The sequence below is a fragment of the Cnephaeus nilssonii genome (genome assembly GCF_951640355.1).
Source record: "Cnephaeus nilssonii genome assembly, chromosome: 13".
In the NCBI taxonomy this organism is placed as follows: domain Eukaryota; kingdom Metazoa; phylum Chordata; class Mammalia; order Chiroptera; family Vespertilionidae; genus Cnephaeus; species Cnephaeus nilssonii.
The window spans coordinates 17750168-17771264 of NC_137084.1; the positions used below are offsets into that span (position 1 = coordinate 17750168).

Here is a 21097-nt window from a genome sequence, read left to right on the forward strand (position 1 = left end):
TGAGCACAGCCCTAGCCGGTGCTCAGTGGTTAGAGCATTGGGCCTCGGACCAAAGGGTTGCAGGTTCTATTCCCAGTCAAGGGCACCTACTTCGGTTGGAGGCTTGATCCCTGACCCAAGTCAGGGCTTGTGCAGAAAGCAACCAATCCATGTGTCTCTCTCTCTTTTTTTTAAATATTTTATTGATTTTTTTACAGAGAGGAAGGGAGAGGGATAGATAGAGAGTTAGAAACATTAGAGAGAATCATCGATCAGCTGCCTCCTGCACACCCCCCACTGGGGAAGTGCCCGCAACCAAGGCACATGCCCCTGACCGGAATCGAACCTGGGACCTTCCAGTCCGCAGGCCGACGCTCTATCCACTGAGCCAAACCGGTTTCGGCCCATGTGTCTCTCTTACATTGATGTTTCTCTCTCTCTTCCCCTCCTCTTGTCCTTCCGTTCTCTCTCTTTCTCTCTCTCTCAAAAAAAAAAAAAAAAAAAAAAAAAAAAAAAAGGCACAGATGTGCAATCCCATCACATATTTTTCCTTCAAAGAGATTTAGCCTAGGATGATGGCATAGAAATGATAAAAGTCAAATTAAAATTTGACACAGTCTATCAAATATTTAAGTGTGAAGTTTTAAGAATAAATTAGAAGAAACATTTTTGTGTTTAAAAAAAATCGGAGCTAATGTATTTAAGACATCTCAACAGTGAGCTGCAAATAAATAAAAAGTTATTTAATGTGTTCTATTACTTTTGTTTAGTGAGAGGCAAGAGAGGGAACTTTCAACTCACCCATTAGCATTTTAGAAAAATGTACATAAAACTATTAAAACAATCTGCAAATTAGATTTCAAGTTCAAAATATAACCATTCAAAGGACAGAGCGACTTCGAAAACAGAGGCTGATACGGGAAGTGGGAGAGTAGTGGGAATGGTCAGGAGAGAGAGAGGAGCTCTTGGCAAGCAGAGAATGAGAAAAAAGGGAGGAAAAGAAAGGCTTTCAGGGAGAAAGAAAAAGAAAGAAAATGAGAGGAAGAATGAAAAGACAGAGAAATAACGGGGAAGGAACCAAGGCCCCTCAGTGCGCTGGTTCTCAGCTCTGGTGGGGAGAGAAGGGGGTGAAGACACGTTCCCACAAAGGAGTTTTGAGTTTTCTGGTCTGGAGGGACATGAAATACCTTTGCTCACAGCTTCTGCCTGTTGATGCACAGCTGAGGATAGACAGGTAGACCCTAAAAAGAGGAAGGAGGAGGCACGGTTTGTCTTTCTTTTCTCTGCCCCTTTCCATCCTCCCACCCCCACTATTTCTGTCTCGAAATCTTTTCCTCACTGTTTAATTGGGGGGGGGGGCAATACACATTTTAAAATATGGTGAAGCTGTTCAATCTCACTCATAAAGAAATGTAAATCAAAATGACAAGGAGACGCCAGTTTTTTACCTAAGGGGAAAAACATTTACAGGTGTGCACACTCATCCTGGCAAAGGTGTAAGTAAACAGGTACTCTCAGACACTGCGGCCAAGAAGCTCAATTGGTGCAACCATTCTGGAAAGCAGTCTAGCAGTATCTAGTATGATTTAAATTCACATACTCTTTTTTTTTTTTTTTAAACCCTAATCCAGAAAGTGGAGAAAAAATTCAAAGGTCATGCTAGCATTTATTGAGCACTTACAAATAATTAGAAAGTATAAGAATATCTGCATATATTCAATAGTGAGAAATGATGGTAGCTTGGGCTGGGGGCAGGGAGGATATGGAATAAAGAGAAGCAAATTGGTTGAATATGTATTTAAGGGGGAAAATCTATTGAATTCCTGCCCTTGGATTCTAGAAGAAATCAGTGGATACCTTTAAAAATTATTTTTGCTTAAGCTGGAATTGGTTTCCACCACTCTTTCGCAAAGAGCCTTAACAAATATATCCATCAAACCTGTGTGAAAAATCAATGTTTTACTCTTGACCAAAAAGTTTTAACACACCGAAACCGGTTTGGCTCAGTGGATAGAGCGTCGGTCTGCGGACTGAAGGGTCCCAGGTTTGATTCCGGTCAAGGGCATGTACCTTGGTTGCGGGCACATCCCCGGTGGGGGGTGTGCAGGAGGCAGCTGGTGGATTTTTCTCTCTCATCGATGTTTCTAGCTCTCTGTCCCTCTCCCTTCCTCTCTGTAAAAAATCAATAAAAAATAAAAGTTTTAACAAATTTTCCAACAATTCGGAGGAAGATAATGCATAGTATTTTCATTTAAACCTACAATACAAAGTAGATCTAGAGAGAACATTTTTGAGTGATGGCAGAAACAGTGGCCAAGGCTGCTGCTCTGGCTTCTCCTACGGTAGACCATGTCCTCCGGGATACCTAGAGCAGCTGCTCAAGGCAGCGAGGGTTCTGGGGATCACACACACTGTGTCTTACTCACATAGAAGGTTCTCCTTTTCCAGGTGGTCTGGTATCAAATCATCTCTTCCCCCAAAAGAGTCACTCAAGACAAAGCGGGGATTATTCTTCCAAACATGCTGGTGGGTAGCAGAGTTTGGTACACTGCCTCTTTCAGCTAAGAAAAGGCAGTTGAAATTACAGGTGCTGGAAGGCTAGTTACCACCCCTAACATCTAGGTGCATATCCAAACCACTACCACCAACCCCCCACTACCACAGGCCTTTACAATGAATACATCTCATTTTCCGAAGAGTTTTCACATTTCAATTTACTTGAGTTAAACATCATTTTCTCCATTTGACAGTGAGGAGGAGACTTGAGAGGCAGCATGATGTAGTGGAGAGAGAAAGGGCTTGGGAGGCAGAAAGACCGGGTAGCTACTGGTATCAGAGCAGCCGAGAGAGCCACAGCCGTGTGAGGGCTGGTACTCCAGGTGGCAGTGGGCTTTGTCCTGAGGGCTCTGCTGAATCTGGCAAACTGGAAATTCACTTTTCAACAACTTAGTAATCACTTAAAAAGTGACATAGTTAATAGGGAAGGTTAACAAGGTTGACAGAAATAAAATCAATATAAAACTTAATTTTATTTCTAAATACTAGGAACAAAGTTAGAAAAATCAAAATTTAAAAAGATACCACTTCAACAGCATAAAAATATGAACATCTATGAAAAAACTATACTAGTGAACATTTATTGGGAGAAATGAAGGAAGACCCAAATAAATGGAGAATTAGACTATATTCAGAGATTGGAGAACCCAATATTGGTAAATTCTCAGTTCTTGTGAAATTACTGAGTATTATAGATTCAGTGTAATCCCAATAATTTTTTTAAACATCACAAGCCAATTCCAAAATTATATAAAAAGGCAAGAATAACCAAGACACAATACAGCATATTGAAAAATTTAAGGCAAAAACAAAAATACTGTCTTAATGCCATACGGTAGAATTAACAAAGAGTGGTATTCGTGTAAGGGCAGACAAACAGATAATGGGGAAAGGGATACTTTTCAGTAACAGTGTTGGAAAAATTCATCATTAGTTTTATCCTAGCATAACTCTCCCAGTTAATGAAACAATTTACTTCATGAACTCAGGAAAGGTGGTGCTGGATAAGAACAAGATATTACCTTTAAAGTAGCCATAGTACTGGAGGTGCTGGTACATAAAGACTTCGTAGGGATCAGGAAGAGTCTGTGAAAGGAAAGGCCATCTCAATCAGGAAAGCCCTTTCAAATAGCACTGAACTCTTAACAAAAGGGAGGCAAGCACTGTTGCAGAGGGCAGTATACTTGACTTCTGTAAATAAACCAAGCGAGCTATTCGTACAAATCATTCTGTCTTGGGGATCAAGATCTCCAGCTAGAAGAAGGTGCCACCGGAATATACCTCCTGACCTAGTACTGGGTTTCTGTGGAGTTCCTGGCGGGGGGTGTACCGACCTTCTGCTTTAGCTCTGCTTCCAATGCTGGGAACATGGTACTTCTGTATGGCTTACGGAAGACCAGTCAGTCACACAGGCATCCAGCCACAGCCCTTGCCCGGTTCCCAGAAGGGCAGCTGATTACACAGGAGAAGCTAAAAAACCAGAACAGGACAATGGAAACACCTGCCGATGTTCACCATGCCCACCCTTTGCTTCCGCAGCCCCCCCGCGATTTTAGGAAACCCTGCCACTTCGCTCCTTTCTTCCTGCCAACTGCGTCTGCTCAAACAGGGAGGACCCGGCTGGCTGTTCCCCTGAGGAGGCCCGGAGGCGCACCTGAGGAATTAGGGAGGGCGACACGTCTTCCAGCCTTCTCCCGAGGCGCCCGTACGCTTGCTGGCCCCATGCTTTCCTCTCCGCAAGCAGAAAGATGCCGCAAGATAGTGAAAGAAACGAGAAAAGTTGTCTCGGGGTGGATGGAAAAGAAAAGTCAGAGGCCCGAAATTCAGGGGTTCAGGGCTTCCCGGCCCGGGTAAAGGCGTGAAGGGCAGTTTCCCGAAGGGTGGTGCGGGGGAAGGAGGAAGGTTTCCGAGCGCAGAGGGAAAGGTGCAGCCGCCTCTGCGCTCCCGCCTGTCCCAGGCTCAGGGGCGGGCGCGGCGCCTACGGTGGCTGAAAGTCCTAGGCGAGGCGGGGGGCCACGGCACAGCAGGTACAGATGCCCAGCTGTGCACGGGGCAGAGGAGGTAACCTCGCTCACCCGCCACCGCTTTCGGCTAGGGCGCCGGTAGCCTAGCAACCAGGAAACCAAAGCAGGAGGGCGGGGCGGCCGGGCGCTTCCGGGGAGCGAGGCCCCGCCTCCCAAGGAAAAGTTGGTGCGCCCGGCTTTTGGGTAATCAATGGTAATTTGGTTGAAATACAAAGCCTGTAGTCATACTCCAAACTTCTTTGCTGTTCCATTAGGTAACAAGTATTGCTCTCTCAGGTAACAAGGAAAGCCAGCTCAACGCCCGAAGTGAAAAGTTACTTTCACTGGGCAGGTGTGGCTCAGTAGTTAAGGTTGGACCCATGAATCAGGTCACGGTTGGATTCCCCGTCAGGGCACATGCCCGGGTTGCCAGCTCCATCCCCAGTAGGAGGCGTGCAGAAGGCAGCGGATTAATGATTCTCTCATCATCTCTCTCACCCTCTTCCTTCCTCTCTGAAATCAATAAAAACATATGAAAAGTAAAAAATCAATTAAAAAAAATCTTTAAAAGAAAAATTACTTTCTACAAACAATATAAAAGAAACAAAGTTAAATTAAACCCACATATTTTGACTGTCAGATTTTTAAAAATATCAATTTGGTAAGATAGTGACAAAAGCATTGTTGCTCTGTAGAAATTTAACAGCTACTTGACAAGCTTCTATTTCTAGAAATTTGCTCTATGCAATTACAAGAAAAACCATTTAGCCTTGTCAGGTTTTTCTCAGTGGCTAGTGTCGGAACAAAAATGGAAGAAGGTTCGTGGGTTCGATTCATGGTCAGGGGCACAAATCTAAGTTCAAGTTCTCGGTCCCTGTGGGGGTGCGAGTGGGAGGTGACCAGTCTGTCTCTTTCATGGCAGTTTCTCTCTCTTCCCCTTCTCCTGCCCTAGAAATCAATGGAAGAAATATCCTCAGGTGAGGATTAATAAAAAGACACAATTTATATACAAAAGGGTTACCCCAATACTTGCATAATGGTAACATCTAACACACTAGCATACATGACACTGGTTAGGTAACATTTTAAAATTACATGCATAAACATACCAAAATAAAATGTAAACTGTTCTTTGGTTGACTTTATATGTCCAAAACTGTAAGTACAGGGTGTCCCCCAAAACCATGTATACACACTTTTGTATTATTAATTCCATTGGGTTAAATCTGAAAAAGAATCATCAATTGAGCGATCAGCTGTTCAAGTGTGTATTCATTTTTGGGGACATCCTGTATGTATTACTTTTTTTTTTTTAAAATATATTTTATTGATTTTTTACAGAGAGGAAGAGAGAGGGATAGACAGTTAGAAACATCGATGATAGAGAAACATCGATCAGCTGCCTCCTGCACACCCCCTACCGGGGATGTGCCCACAACCAAGGTACATGCCCTTGACTGGAATCGAACCCGGGACCTTTCAGTCCGCAGACCGACGCTCTATCCACTGAGCCAAACCGGTTTCGGCCTGTATGTATTACTTTTATCAGAGGGTTCAAAAAGCACCTTTATTGTCTCAAAATGTTAAACACATTACATTATTTAGTAGGTGAATCATTAGCTATTAGAGTGCAAGCTCCACAATTAGACACACAGCACCTTCTGGTACCAGAAGTGTTTTCCTAACCCTGCCCACCCTCCAATTCAAGATCTTGCTTTTTTTGGGGCTGTTCTTTAATGTTTGCCTCCCTACCATATTTGATTAGAAAAAACTATTAAGATTGACTTAAAATAAGTCTTGGTTACATAATCATGAAGTAACAGGTTTAGAAGAACAAAAGGACAATCAGAAGTATAAAAAAAGCTTTATTAGTGTATATATACAAATTTACAATGTCAGAAACTGGAGAAATACAAAGAGCTTTAAAACACAATTTGCCTTTTCTTCAGTTAAAGTGACTTTTACCTGATTGTGATACAATAGAAAATACAGAACAGTAAACTGCTTTTTAAATACTGGAATTTTATGGAAAATACGTTCACACATGAAAGGGAGGTGAATTTTGGAATAAGACAATGGAGACAATATCAACACATACAGTGGCTTTTGTTACATTTACTGCTGCAGATGTAAGGGGAAATTCTCAAAATCAAAGACCTGAACTTGCTGCTGCTGCCTGTACTGAAATTTAAATATTTCATCTAGTATATGAAATGACAGCTATCAATTCTAGAATGTGTGAGATAGAAGAGAGTGTGGCCATCTATCAGCACATGATAAACAACTTGATTTTTCCTAGCACTCCAGGGTGGCAGACTGGAGGAAGAGGTCAGAAAGATCTGATAATCGCAGTTAAGCAAGGTAGAATACAGAGCTGCCCTCTTAATTGCACTTGTTCTGGAGAAGTTAATGAGAGAGAACCATATAGGAACACTTATTGAGCCTCCATTAGGCAGGAAAATCCTTCACTTTCTGTCAGTGTCCTCTAAAAAGGTGTCACACTCGTAAGCCACATGTTCCAGAGTGATGAGGTTAATGTACCTAACATGCTGAGTTTGTCAGTGTGAGAACAAAGGCAGCCAGGTCAAAGCAGTCACCTTACCCTTCAGCAAAACAGGAAATTTCATTTCCCAAATGTGAAAACTTTATAGGTGTTATGTTCTTGCCCAGGAAATTCAAAATTCATATGCTCTCCCTCATAACATTTATGGTTTATTGACAACATAAAACAGGTTAAGACTCTGAACTGAACACACACATCCACACACCACACACACATCCACACACGCCCAATAAACATTTGTTTTTTAATTTTAAAAAATATTATGTGTTTGGAGCCATTTTCCTTCGCTTCAGTCTTGCTCGCCAATCTTCAGGAAGGGCTTCAAAATTAGCATTTCTCTCTGCCATGCCACTGTGAAAGCAAAAAACAGATTACTTCACTGGGAAGAAAAAGAATGAATCTGTTCATTACCTAGCAAATAAAAAAAACCTTTTAACTGAAACTGAAAATCTGACCTATCACATCTATGTTCATGAAAATGCTTCAAGTTTCTCAGCTAAGTACCAGCAAATTCTTTATCAAATTTCTTCTGATGGGTCAACAAAAGACATACACACATTTTATTTTTATATGTCTCCAACAACCATTAAAGTCACACTGAAGGAATAAAACATTCTTAACAATCCTCTCTAATAAAACGGCAATATGCAAATTAGTCATCACTCCGCTACATAAGCCACGCCCACCAGCCAATCAGGGCGAGTATGCAAATTAACCCCAATCCAAGATGGCTACAGCCACAGAGAGCAAGGTTTCCCAGGTAACAGAGGAAGCCAAGCTTTCCATAGCCGTTGCAGGCCTAAGCCTCCACTCAAGCTACAAAGTTTCAATTATAGAAGGTAAACAAATTCAAACAAATGGCGGCAGAATGGAGCTTGAGAGAGCAGGCCAGGGTTGCTGGCGGCAACAGGGGAAGCAAAGCTTTCCGCACACCCTGGCCGGGCCCACCCACTTACGGCTACAAAGTTTCAACTGTAGAAGGTGAATTAACTGCCACAGAAATGGCTGCCGGAGCCCCAGGCTTGGCTCCGCTCCAGGCTACAAAGTTTCAATTGTAGAAGGAAAATAAATTCCAGATACCAGGGCCTCCTCTTGGGTTGCCAGGGGGCGTGGCCGGCCTGCAAACCACCACAGGCCCCTCGCTCAGGCCGCCCCACGCCCCAAGGGAACCCCACCCTGATCCGGGACACCCTTCAGGGCAAACCAGCTGGCTCCCACCCGTGCACCAGGCCTCTATCTTATCTAATAAAAGAGTAATATACAGATTGATCATCACTGCAACACACAATATAGCTGCCCCCATGTGATCAAAGATCCTGCCCCCATGTGGACACAAGATGGCCACCACAAGATGGCCAGCAGGAGAGGGCAGTTCGGAGGCACCCGGCCTACAAGGGAGGGCAGTTGGAGGTGATCAACCCTGCAGGAGAGGGCAGTTAGGGGTGACCAGGCCGGCAGAGGAGGGCAGTTGGAGGTGATCAACCCTGCAGGAGAGGGCAGTTAGGGGTGACCAGGCTGGCAGAGGAGGGAAGTTGGGGGCAAACAGGCTGGCAGCGGAGTGGTTAGGGGATGATCAGGCTGGCAGGCAGAAGCGATTAGGGGCAATCAGGAAGGCAGGCAGGCAAGCAGTTGGGAGCCAGCAGTCCTGGATTGTGAGAGGGATGTCCGACTGCCCGTTTAGGCCCGATCCGTGGGATCGGGCCTAAACGGGCAGTCGGACATCCCTCCAGGAGTCCCAGATTGGAGAGGGTACAGGCTGGGCTGAGGGACAACCCCCCCCCCCCCGCCGTGCACGAATTTCGTGCACCGGGCTTCTAGTCTAAGATAAATTATAAGATCATTCTGATTGCCTCCCATCATCTTAAATCATTTGCTAATTTCATCTTATAGGAATTCATCATTCAATTCCCAGGAATACTAAAAAGGACTAAAATAATAAAAAAACTGAATAGAATCACCTACGAGGATGATGCAAAAGTGAAATAAACTGTCACGAATATCATCCCTCAGTTTTATTATGTTGCCAAAAATAGAGCATCACCTTTCAAGGAAGTGAAAAATGAAGTTTGGAGACATTTGCAGAGTCTTTTTTGCTTTTACAAGTATAAGATGAATGCAAAGAGACAGAGAGCAGCACTAGATTCAATTTCATAATCTAGTATTTTATAATATGAACCTGGACCATCTAGTTTTCCTAAAAAGATGTGTAGCAGGAATTTTCCTGTTTTCTGATGCTGTATGCTAAATTTATTTGATAGGGTTCTCAAGTGGACAAATCCTGAAAGCAAGTGTGCAGTGATTGGAGAGAAGTAGATATATTTTAGAAACAAATCCACTGGAATGACCATTCAATTGATATATATGTATCGAAAAAAATGTTTTCAATTATGAAGCAACGAATGACTATCTTCTCTCAAAATTTTTTTTAGTGAGTACATAAAGTATTGTGGGGAACGGGCTGTAAGCTGACATGGTCCTTGCACCTGTAGGGGCTAGCAAGGCTGGCACCCTACCCGCACAGATTTCCCAGGCCTGTTTGGATGGCAACTAATCAGTATAACGAGAGCAGCCCCTGCCTACAGAGCTTTCCCAGGGTTTGTTTATATGACTGCTATCAGTAGGATAAGAGCTACTTTCATGGCTTACCAAGAAATATGTATCCAACTAGTGAGATTTATTGTAACAAGAAACCTATCCTTCAACTTATCCCTCCAGTAGTGATTTTAGAGAAACAAAGAATGTTTTCCTTGTGAGTGATTCCCTGCTTAGTGTCTTATGTATAAAAAGCACTGTATTACTAATAAAAATTGCCAGAGCTTCTCGAGAGCTGTGGACCTCCCGAATCCCGCTGTCCTGTCTTTCTTTCTCTTCTCAAATCCCACCTCCCTACCTCAGCCCGGTTCAATCGTCAGGCTGGACCTGACAAAGTATGATACTGTTTATTTTGTATACTGTTTTTTTTTTTTAACATTACAATTTTATTTCCAAATGTTTTCATATGTACTGTGTTTATGGATGTTGCAAGAGCAAGAACCATAAATAATAAGCTAGACCTATCAGAGATGAATTTGAAATTTGGCACCACTATTTATGAGAGGATGGTCCAGATTATACATGACAATTGAGCAACATTAGAAGAATGTTGCTCATTTCAGTGTACATACCTTTTCAAAACCAGGAAAACAAGGAATGCAAATTTGGGTTAACCATGTGTAAATTATTATTAAAATTTCTTTTTAAAAAATATTTTGTATTAATTTCAGAGAGGAAGGAGACGGAGAGATAGAAACATCAATGATGAGACAGAATTATTGGTTGCCTCCTGCATGCCCCCTACTGGGGATTGAGCTCACAACCTGTGCATGTGCCCTTGACAAGAATCGAACCCGGGACCCTTAAGTCCACAGGCTGACGCTCTATCCACTGAGCCAAACTGGCTAGGGCCTTATTAAAATTTCTAATAAAGTGTTCTCCCTTTCCTGTTATTTTTACCTTGGTAAATTATCCTATATAATAAAAGCCTAATACGCTAAGTGTCCGGTTGTCCGTTCAACCAATCAAAGTGTAATCTATATATATAAAAAGCCAGTGTCCGTGATGACCTGGACGACCAAATGACTGGTCATCATGAGGTGCATTGAGCACCTCTTGGCCCGACCCCCGTGGCCCACAGGCTCCAATGGCAGCAAGGCAGGCAGCAGGTGAGCGGGGCCGCAAGCAGTGGCGGGCTAATGCGTGCGATTTCGTGCCCTGGGCCTCTAGTGTGTAATATGCTAATTAGACTGGACGTCTGGAAGCTGGGGTAGTGAGGGAAGCCGGTGCTAGCAGCTGGGGGAAGGAAGGCCTACTCTTGCATGAATTTTGTGCATCGGGCCTCTAGTATGATAATGATTATGCTAAGAGCACTCAACCACTCGCTATGACGTGCACTGACCATCAGGGGGCAGATGCTCCGACCAGTAGGTTAGCTTGCTGCTGGGGTTCAGCTGATTGGGACTGAGGGAGACCGGCCGGACATGCCCTGGAGCCCTCTTGCGTCCCTCCCCGACCCTGATAGTGCACTAGTGGGGTCCCTTGGCCTGGCCTGCATCTTCTCGCAATCCGGGCTGAGGGGACCCCTGCCCCCCGCATGAATTTTGTGCACTGGACCTCTAGTATGTAAAATAAAATAATAATAAAAAAATATATAAGGGTCTACTGGATCCATAAGTAAATGGGGAAGTATACTCAGTGTTAAAAACCAGTCCTTTGCATAAGATGAGCAATTGATGGAAGAAAGTATTACAATTCTGATAGTTATGATTTTGAAAAAGGCCAAGCCATAATTTTTATAGATAAATGTTTCTCTGAATTAATCACAACCCACCCCACCCCACCCCACCTTTGGTCTCTTTTCTTTTACCTGACCAACTGCTGCTGTTTCCACTCTTCAATTCGCTTCTGTGCAGTTGATTCCCGGTCCTCTTCACTGGAACTAGAGTTCTCCTCTTCATCTAACTCACGCTGTATGCTCTGCCATTTCTTTACCAGAGATGGCATTTTTGTTTTACTCTTCTTTGCCTATAACAAAGGTTAAAGGTCAGAAGGAATTTAATACATAAAATAAGAAAATGAGTCCTCCATATGACATTAGGATCTTTTCTTAGTGCTAAGGAATAAGTAAACTTTAAAACCAAAAGAACAGAAAAACAAAATAAATACCATTCTACAGTTTTGCCACCAAAGATTTCTACCAACTATAAACTTAATGCTTGGATAAAAATCTAAAAACTGTAAATGCAGCTATTTTATGAAATCAGGTCAGAAAAATTTCCTTTAGTCTCCTTATTCTATGGAGTTTAGAACTGTAGCCCTTATCTCATCTCCGAATTATGGTAATCCCCTTTACAAATTTTAAACAGATCAAGTGAAAAATAGAACTAAGAAACCAATGACCAGCTTTTCTGGAAAGAGCAACAAAGTCAATAGCAACTATTAAATATGAAAAAAGCAAGATCTATCAAAATATGAATGATGACATTAATTCTAAGAAGGGGTATTATAATAAATTTTATTTTACTTATTTTGGCTTACTTTTGTTTACAAATTGTCTATAATACATATGCACTTTTGTAGTAAAGAAAAATACTTGTGATATTTGCAAAAAGAGAACTATATATCCAACATGGCTTGTTCCATCACTACCTTCAGGCTTTTCTGATCAATGGCACTCTAGCAAAGAGCCCTTCCCCCACACCATTTCTAAAACAGCACTATCTACATACCAAAGACCACACACATTCTATCATCTTATACTGCTTCCATGCTCCACCACACTGCATTTTTTATTAAAAAAAATATTTTTATTGATTTCTGAGAGGAAAGAAGGAGAGTGATAGAAACATCAATGATGAGAATCATCTATCGGATGCTTTCTGCACACACACTACCGGGTATCAAGCTTGCAAACTGGGCATGTGCCCTGACCAGGAACCGAACCATGACCTCCTGGTTCATAGTTTGGGACTCAACCACTAAGCCATGCCAGCCAGGCCTTTCACTGCATTTTAAAACACTGAACATTTATTTGCTTATCTGTCTCCCCAATTCTATCCCTATATCTCCCCCAATCAGCCAGAAGAGAAGCTCCACAAAAGCAGGAATTGTATCTGTTTGATTTACTACCAAATCCCAAGCTCCTAGGGAGAATGCCTGATAAGTAGTATGCATTCAAAATATACTGGCTGACATGTGTGATTAGTTATGTGAAATTAGAGAGCCACTGTATTAGAAATTGATAAAACCAATGTGTATCCCTGTGTTTTTAAAGAGGAGCAATGATTTTTCCTCATCATTGATGTTTCTATCTCCCTCTCCCTCTCTAAAATTAATAAATATACTAGAGGCCCAGTGCATAAATTCATGCACGGGTGTGTGTGTGTGTGTTCCTCAGCCCAGCTCGCACCCTCTCCAATCTGGGATTCCTCTCACAATCCAGGACTGCTGGCTCCCAACTGCTCACCTGCCTGCTTGCCTGATTGCCCCTAACTGCTTCTGCCTGCCAGCCTGATTACCCCCTAACCATTCCCCTGCCAGCCTGATTGATGCCTAACTGCTCCCCTGCTGGCCTGATTGCCCCTAAATGCCCTCCCCTGCAGGCCTGGTCCCCCCCTCCAACTTCCCTCCCCTGCAGGCCTGGTCTCCCCCAACTACCCTCCCCTGTAGGCCTGATCACCCACAAATGCCCTCCCTTGCTGGCCATTTTGTGGCGGCCATCTTGTGTCCACATGGGGGCAGCCATCTTGTGTGTTGGAGTGACAGTCAACTTGCATATTACTCTTTTATTAGATAGGATTTTAGCCCTAGCCGATTTGGCTCAGTAGATAGAGCACCGGCCCATGGACTGAAGGGTCCCAGGTTCGATTCTGGTCAAGGGCACATGCCTGGGTTGTGTGCTCAATCCCCAGTAGGGGGCATGCAGGAGGCAGCTGATGAATCATACTTTCTCATCATTTACGTTTCTCTCTCTGCTTCTCCCTTCCTCTCTGAAATAAATAAAAATATACTTATATTAAAAAAAAGGTCTTAAAAGCACACACACCATATTCCATGCAAACAGTGATCAAGGCAAAATAGGCTTTAAATAAAAAAGTTATAGAAGATAAAGAAGGATATTATTTGACGATAAAAGGGTAAACCCCACTAATACCACTTACAATAGCATTCAAAAGAATAAAATACTGAGAAAAATATAGCTTAGGAGATAAAAAACTTGTACACTAAAAACTACAAAACATTTCTGAAATAAATTGAAGACCTAAATAAATGAAAAGAAATCCTGTATTCATGGATTAAAAGATTCAATTAAAATTGTTAAAATGGCAATATGACTTAAACTGTCAACAGATTAACGCAATCCTTATTAAAATTTCACTGCCATTTTATGCAAAAATGGTAAAGCTGACCTTTAAAGTCATAAAAATATAAGGGTAGAGATGGGGGCGGTGGCATTTCCAAAGGTAATGGAGGTTGAAGCAAAGACACTGGACTGAAGAAGAGTCCAGAATGGAGTCAAGGGGCCTAAATAGCCAATACTGAAAAAGTAATACTCAATTTCAAAACATATTATAAAGCTATTGTAATGAAAAAAATTGTGGTACTAGCATACAGACCAATGGAATAGAACTGAAAGTCCAGAAATAAACCCATTTATTCATGGTGAACTGATTTTAAATAAGAGCTTCCATTCAATGGGAAAGAATGGTCTTTTCAATAAATGATGCTGGGACAAAAGAATATCCACATTCAACAGAATGAAACTGGACCCTTTACCTAATGCTATAAACAAAAATTAATAAAAAATGGATCAACAACCTAAATATAAGTACTAAAACTATACAACTATTAGAAGAAAACATAGGGGTACATTTTCATCACCATGGATTTGTCAAGGCTCATATGAAAAAAAGCATAAGCAAAGTGAAAAAAACAACAACAAACAAATAGTAGGTTAAACTTTACCAAAATTAAAAACTTTTGCCTTAGCCGGTTGCTCAGTGGTTAGAGCGTCGGCCCTCGGACTGAAGTGTTGCAGGTTTGATGCCTGTCAAGGGTACATACCTCAGTTGCAGGCTCTGGTTGGGGCATGTACAGGAGGCAATCAATTGATGTGTCTCTCTCACATTGATGTTTCTCTCTGTCTCTCCCCCTCCCTTCCACTTTCTCTCAAAATCAATGAGAAAAAATATCCTCAGGTGAGGATTAACACAAGTAAAATACATATATAAAAAAAATAAATAAAAGAACACAATCAGAACGAAAAGACAACCCACAGAGCGGGATAAAATACTTTCAAATCACATATCTTATAAGGGACTTTTACCTATAACATATACAGAACTCTTATAATTCAACAACAAAAGACAATCAAATTAAAAAGTGGACAAAGGGCCCTGGCCACATTTGCAGCTTAAAAAACATGGGGTCTTGGCTGTTGTGACTCAGTTGGTGTTGACCAGCGCACTGAAAGGTTGCCAGCTAGATTCCCTGTGAGGGCACATGCCCACACTGTGGGTCTGATTTCTGGTTGGGGGTGTGTGCAGGAGGCAACCGATCAATGTTTTTCACTCTCCCCTTTCCTCTCTAAAATCAAATTTAAAAAAATTTAAAAGAGAGATTTATAAAAAAAAAGAAAAAAAAAAAGAACAAAGCACTTTAAGTAGACATTTCTCCAAAGATATACAAATGGACAAATGGTCAACAAGCAAATAAAAACATGCACAATATGATTACTCACTACAGAAACAGAAATCAAAACCATGAGAAGATGCCACTTCTTGGCCACTAGAATTGTTATAATTTTTTAAACACAGAATTATCCTATGACTCAGCAATTTTATTCCTATATACCCAAAAGAAATGAAAACAAGTACTCAAATGCACATTTATATCAGTACTATTCATAATAGCTAAAAGGGGGTAAAACAATGTCCATCAATGCACGAATGGATAAACAATTTGATTTCAGAATAGGTAAATCCACAGAGACAGAAAGCAGATTGGAGGTTCCCAGAGACTTGGGTAAAGAGGTGATGGGGAATGACTACTTAAAGGGTACAAGGTTTTATGCTGAGGTAATGAAAATGTTTTGTAACTAGAGAGAGGTGGTGGTTGCACACTGTAAATGTACTAAAGGCTATAGAATTGTATACTTTAAAATGGTTAATTTTATATAAATACCATCTTAATAAGGCATTTTTTTTCAAATAAAAACTAAAAGGGAGATTTACTATACCTTATCTTTCTTTCCTTTTTTTGTCTTCTCAGGTGGTGGCACTTTGGGAGCTGGTGGTGGTGTTGATGGAGGAGGAGGTGGAGGAGGCGGAGGTGGTGGTGGTTCTACAACAGCAGTTGTAGGCACAGCACTTCGAGCCGGTACTGGCTGCAGTGTGGGAGCAGTCACTGCCATTGGGACAGAACATTCAGCATAATTCATAATTGCAGAAGCTGATGCCAGTCCTAGGTAATTTGACTGTAAGCTTATTCCTCTGGCCTGATGACCTATTCCTGTTGCTGGATGGCTAACTGATGATACTGCCTGGTGTCCAATCCCTGCAGACTGTTGTCCAGTCCCTGTTGCCTGATGACCTAACACGAAAAACATAAAATGAAACTTTATGAAAAAGGCCAAAAACAAGAAAAAGGGAACCGAGAAATTTGTAGATCAACATAACATATCTTTTCCTAAACAAACAAACAAGCTACATTTTCTGGTAGCAAAATATTATTCTTAGTACTTTAGCATTAAGATACCTGAACACAAAAATCATTGTTATGTAAATGCACAGAAAACAATCTGGAAGGACACATACCAAACTGTTAATAGTAACTGAAGTGTTTATCAAGTGAAAAGAAACACATATATAGTCTTCGCAATGAAAACCCATTAAAATTTGTTTATGACATATAATTCTGGAAACAAAGATATAATACATTGAGGAAAACATTTTAACCATAATGCTTACCTGTAGCTATAGCTGATTGGCTGTACAGGACTGGAGAACTACCAATGGTAGCTGATCTCTGAACTACTGCAGTACTAATTTCTGTAGCTTTTCTCTTTACAGCTTTAGTGGAAGGAGAACTGGAGGTGGTAGAATCAACTGAACTCTGAAATGCAAAAGATCCTAGTCAGTGCTGCAAAAGGCCCTAAACATCCTCTTCTAAAATAGAACATGGTGTCAATTATGCCCATCCCCGGAAACTCTTTAGGATGTCAAATGGCATTCTCACCTGGCTAGTTACAATTGTAGTTTGTGTAGGTTTCAATGGAGTATCCTCCTCTGTTCCTGGGGCAGGAGGCTCCTCATTTCCCTCATCCTCCATCTCTACCTCCTGGATCTCACTATCTTCTACTGGAGGAGGAGGTGGGGGAGGCGGAGGAGGGGGAGGAGGAGGAGGAGGAGGGGGAGGGGAGTCTGGGGGTGGAGGTGGGGGTGGTGGCATTTCCAAAGGTAATGGAGGTTGAAGCACAGGCACATTTGACTGAAGGAGGGTCCAGAATGGAGTAAGTGGCATGAGTGATGAAGAAGACACTTGACCAGAAAAGGACTCTTTACAAAGAGAACCTAAAAAACCAAACAGGAGTCAGGGAAAAGGCAAGACAAAAACTCTGTATTTACAGAAATGCACAATTGACTGGCGAGACAAAATCTGATCCACAGATCTATTCTACACTGATGCCACTGAAATACTAAATAACTCAGTTCAAAATGATTCTCATGGAAAAATAAATTTATAAACCTCATAGTGAACACTCACCCTAGCTATGAAATACCAATTTTGTTCTTTGGGTCCAGATTTATGAACAAGTAAGTGAAGCACATCACATCATCCCAATGAGAAATTCAGTCATCTGAACCTACCTAGATTTCAAAATACACAACCTGGCTCTAGCTGAGTAGCTCAGTTGGTTAGAGCACTGTCCCATACACCTAGGTTTCAGGTTTCACCCTCGATGAGGGCACATACAAGAATCAAGCAATGAATGCATGATTAAGTGGAACAAAAACCAATGTTTCTCTCTCTCTCCCCCGCCTTCCTCTTTCTAAAATCATTAAAAAAAACCCCACCAAACTACAACTAGAAGACAACACTCTAGATTCTTTTTACTTTTAAAGGTGAGGAGCGAGGAGTGATGCACATTTGCAGTATTAATTCTGTGTATTTTTTAGTGAGCTAAACAAGTATTTGAGGATAACCCAGAACACCCACACAAATTCTATCCATTTTAATTAATGTGGGTTACTAAAGTTATAAAAATCCACTTGCAAGGTGCTATTTTCAAACCTATCATTCCTTCACATCTCTGTGTAAATTATACTCATTTGTTAAATCACAGCAACACAAATCAGGGAGGGTAATTTTATTTCTGTGGCGAGAAAGGGAAATTTAGGGGAGTGAATCCTCAAGGTAAATGATAACTCAGAGGTGTTTGAAGATGCAGAGGATTTGAAATTGCTGTTGAAGTCTGAGTTAACAGCTGAAAAGCTGTAGGATCAGCTTTCCTCTGGTTTTGCAAAATCCAGTTAACTACCGTCCTTTCTCTGCTGGGAAATGCTTTAAGGATTAGAGAAAATAGGAGGATATACTTACTTGTAGCCTTCCCCATCCCTCTTTATCGTCAATAGGGAAGTTTCACAATATATGAAACTATTAGATCTATATCCCAGGAATGTTGAAGGGGATTTTCTCCCTAAAAATCATAGAATTTAGGAGTAGAAGAGACATGAGAAATCATCTAGTTCAACCTTCTCTTTTAAAGGTAATGAAACCCAGGAAGGAAATAACTTGCCCAAGATCATACAGCTCTTAGTGGCCAGTTATGACTCCTAGTCTAGTGCTATTTTTACCAAGATTTCCTGGTGAAATATCAAGAGTCCAAGAGCTTTAGAAATCTCAAATAAATCTCACTTCTCTTGGAGTAGAGATCCAGATGCAGGTACCTGTTAAATTTCATGGTCAAAAGCAGTGGATTAGATATGGGCTCTATTATAAAAGGCACTGGGACAAAGATAAAGACATTTTATTGTACTTTGCTCAAAATACACCACAATAGCAATTCAACAAAGTGACCACGAACCATTTGGCTTTTATAATAACTTTACTTTTCATGGATCAGAAAAATGACACATTATGTAAGACTTTAAGAATCTGATTCAAAATGGTTATTGTAGAGTTGTTTACTAAGGAAAAGAGCACTGAAAAAATTCATCAGAAAACAGAAATGCAGTTTTCTAGCTAGAGACTTCAAATACGTCATTAAGACTTCAAAACATGTCATTAAACTTGTATTTGATTATATCTAATATGAATTTATACACTAACTTTTAGACAAATAAAGTCTTGGTAGGGCTATATTCTAATAATATATCAGAATTACATAAGAACTAAGGTAATAAACATTACTAAACTTCCTTCTAATAAACCAACCACAACATATGGTTGGTAAATAAAAATGTCAGATTTTATAGAATGGCAGATTTCTCATCTAGAAGCATAATGCATTGCCAATACAGTAATGATGGTGATATGCTGCTGTGCAGAGGAGCTCAAGAAAACATGGTTTCAAGATTAATAATGTGATTCAGGACTCCCAAAGTTAATCAGAATTAAAATTTGTAAATATAAGGCAAATTAATCTTGATAAATTTTGCCGTGAACAAGAGCACTTTTAAGAGTTAATATTTGAATCCCAAAGTACATTTACTCAAGACAAAATCTGTGTCTTAACATTCACGATCTTCTTTGGCTTAAATACAAAGAACTTTAAGAAATCTAGTTTGAATATTCATGGATATCATATTACATAATGATTTTCTTCATTTCTAAATGTAAACCAGTTGGTATATATTTTGCCAATTAAGAGAACATATAAGTCTGAAGTGCAAGGAGAGATTAAAATGGTATACACAGCTTTTATTATATGCTAACAGATTAAAAAACTGTAAGCTTAAAGACACAGTAGTGCCGGGATACAAATTTAAAATTTTTTAAGAACATATCTTTTCTATGCATCTTTATTTTTATTTATGGGCAGGCTTCCTTTGTTTTTCTGTATTTCCCTAAAGAGAAAATTTTGCTTAGTATTTTGAGCCAAGAGGCCAGTTTAGCAATGTAAAGCAACAAGTTATTATATAAATAATAGGTCCCACAGAGACTTTTTTTTTTGAAAAAAGCAGGTATATTTAAACTAAGTGACACAAGTCCAGTAAGATAGACATACTGGGTTATCTTGAAATATTGCTCATCTTTAGTGACATGTTAAATTCAAACACTGACCAACAAGCAAGGATTAAAATAAATAGAACTCTGGAACTTCCTTGCTCCATATAGTGTAGTAATTTTTCTTCTTTAAAAGATGGTTTAATCACTGCTAAACTGACAAAGAGCACATATTAGAAACTTTCTTTATAGGCTTAAAACAGTGATCAGTATTGCTTTTAAATCCTTAAGGCCTACATACAAACATGAATTCTGTTTACATCAAGTTTACCATAGTAAATCACTATGGTTTTAGTGATTCTCTCAATAAAGATGCTGAATAACGTAAGATGGTCTATCTCTGGCTTTTCCCTACAGTTTAACTTAGTTTTATTTTAATCAGATAGGAATGTCTCAAGGTCTTTCAACTAGGTGTGTCATTAAAAAAAAACAGAGAAAAATAACTTACTACTTGACTCTATGGTGGTCATTTTAGACTATCCAGCTTTGGAACATACAAAAAAGGGACATCAGACAGTGGTCAGGAGTGGAATCACCTACCCAGAACCATCACTATGCCTCTTATGTTCACTAACTACAAAAAAAAGCTAACAACCAAACCAACTTATTACACTCTGTCTGTCTGTCTGTCTATCTCTCTATCACTGCGACCAAAAGAACGGGAAAAGTAAAAGTAAAAGTAAAATACCCCATACCTTGAGAAAATGTATTTCTGAAAAATAAGGTAGAATAAAACCACCCTTTTACTGTTATAAAATTATCACTGTAGTGATATTGGCTTTTTATTTAGAGTGATCTGATAACAATTCCTAGACTATTTAAGAAATTAAAATTATGACCAGTTTCATTTGCTACATCATCAGAACTTTTCTACTGAGATTAGGCAGTACAAAGCATCATTTTTGATAAGTAGTGGACAAAAGAATTCAGCTCTTTACTCCCTAATTTTCCAACAAATTCTGTATCTTTTTATCTTCCAAGGTTTATTACTTTAGAAACCACTCTTCTCTCTTGCCTTCATATGCCATCATTTTAACAAATAGCTACCAGTTTTTTAGATCAAAAGGTTAATCAGTTTTGATTATGCTTCATTATTCACTTAATTTTGTCATTTCAAGATGGACTTTAAGGGAAAAAATATGTATCATCTTCCATAACGTGGAAATCAAGCCACAACTCTTAGAAGAGCTATCAGATCCTCAGAGAGACTGAGGAACTATGGAAGCCCCACTCC

General features: G+C 40.4%; 2 protein-coding genes across 2 annotated transcripts in view; both read right to left on the minus strand.

Moving 5' to 3' along the window:
• Positions 1 to 4673, minus strand: part of AGBL2 (AGBL carboxypeptidase 2) — a 36744-nt gene extending 32071 nt beyond the window's left edge. Inside the window, exons 1-5 of the mRNA XM_079789408.1 lie at positions 4190 to 4673; positions 3870 to 4005; positions 3558 to 3621; positions 2406 to 2540; positions 1167 to 1220 (exon numbers count right to left, since the gene is read on the minus strand). Of these exons, the coding sequence (XP_079645534.1) occupies positions 1167 to 1220; positions 2406 to 2540; positions 3558 to 3621; positions 3870 to 3905 (289 nt within the window). The 5' untranslated portion in view covers positions 3906 to 4005; positions 4190 to 4673. The remainder of the gene's footprint in view (positions 1 to 1166; positions 1221 to 2405; positions 2541 to 3557; positions 3622 to 3869; positions 4006 to 4189) is intronic.
• Positions 4674 to 6383: 1710 nt separating this feature from the next.
• FNBP4 (formin binding protein 4) overlaps positions 6384 to 21097 on the minus strand; it is a 33333-nt gene continuing 18619 nt past the window's right edge. Inside the window, exons 13-17 of the mRNA XM_079788694.1 lie at positions 16873 to 17207; positions 16605 to 16749; positions 15875 to 16227; positions 11504 to 11661; positions 6384 to 7452 (exon numbers count right to left, since the gene is read on the minus strand). Coding sequence (XP_079644820.1) covers positions 7362 to 7452; positions 11504 to 11661; positions 15875 to 16227; positions 16605 to 16749; positions 16873 to 17207 — 1082 coding nt within the window. The 3' untranslated portion in view covers positions 6384 to 7361. The remainder of the gene's footprint in view (positions 7453 to 11503; positions 11662 to 15874; positions 16228 to 16604; positions 16750 to 16872; positions 17208 to 21097) is intronic.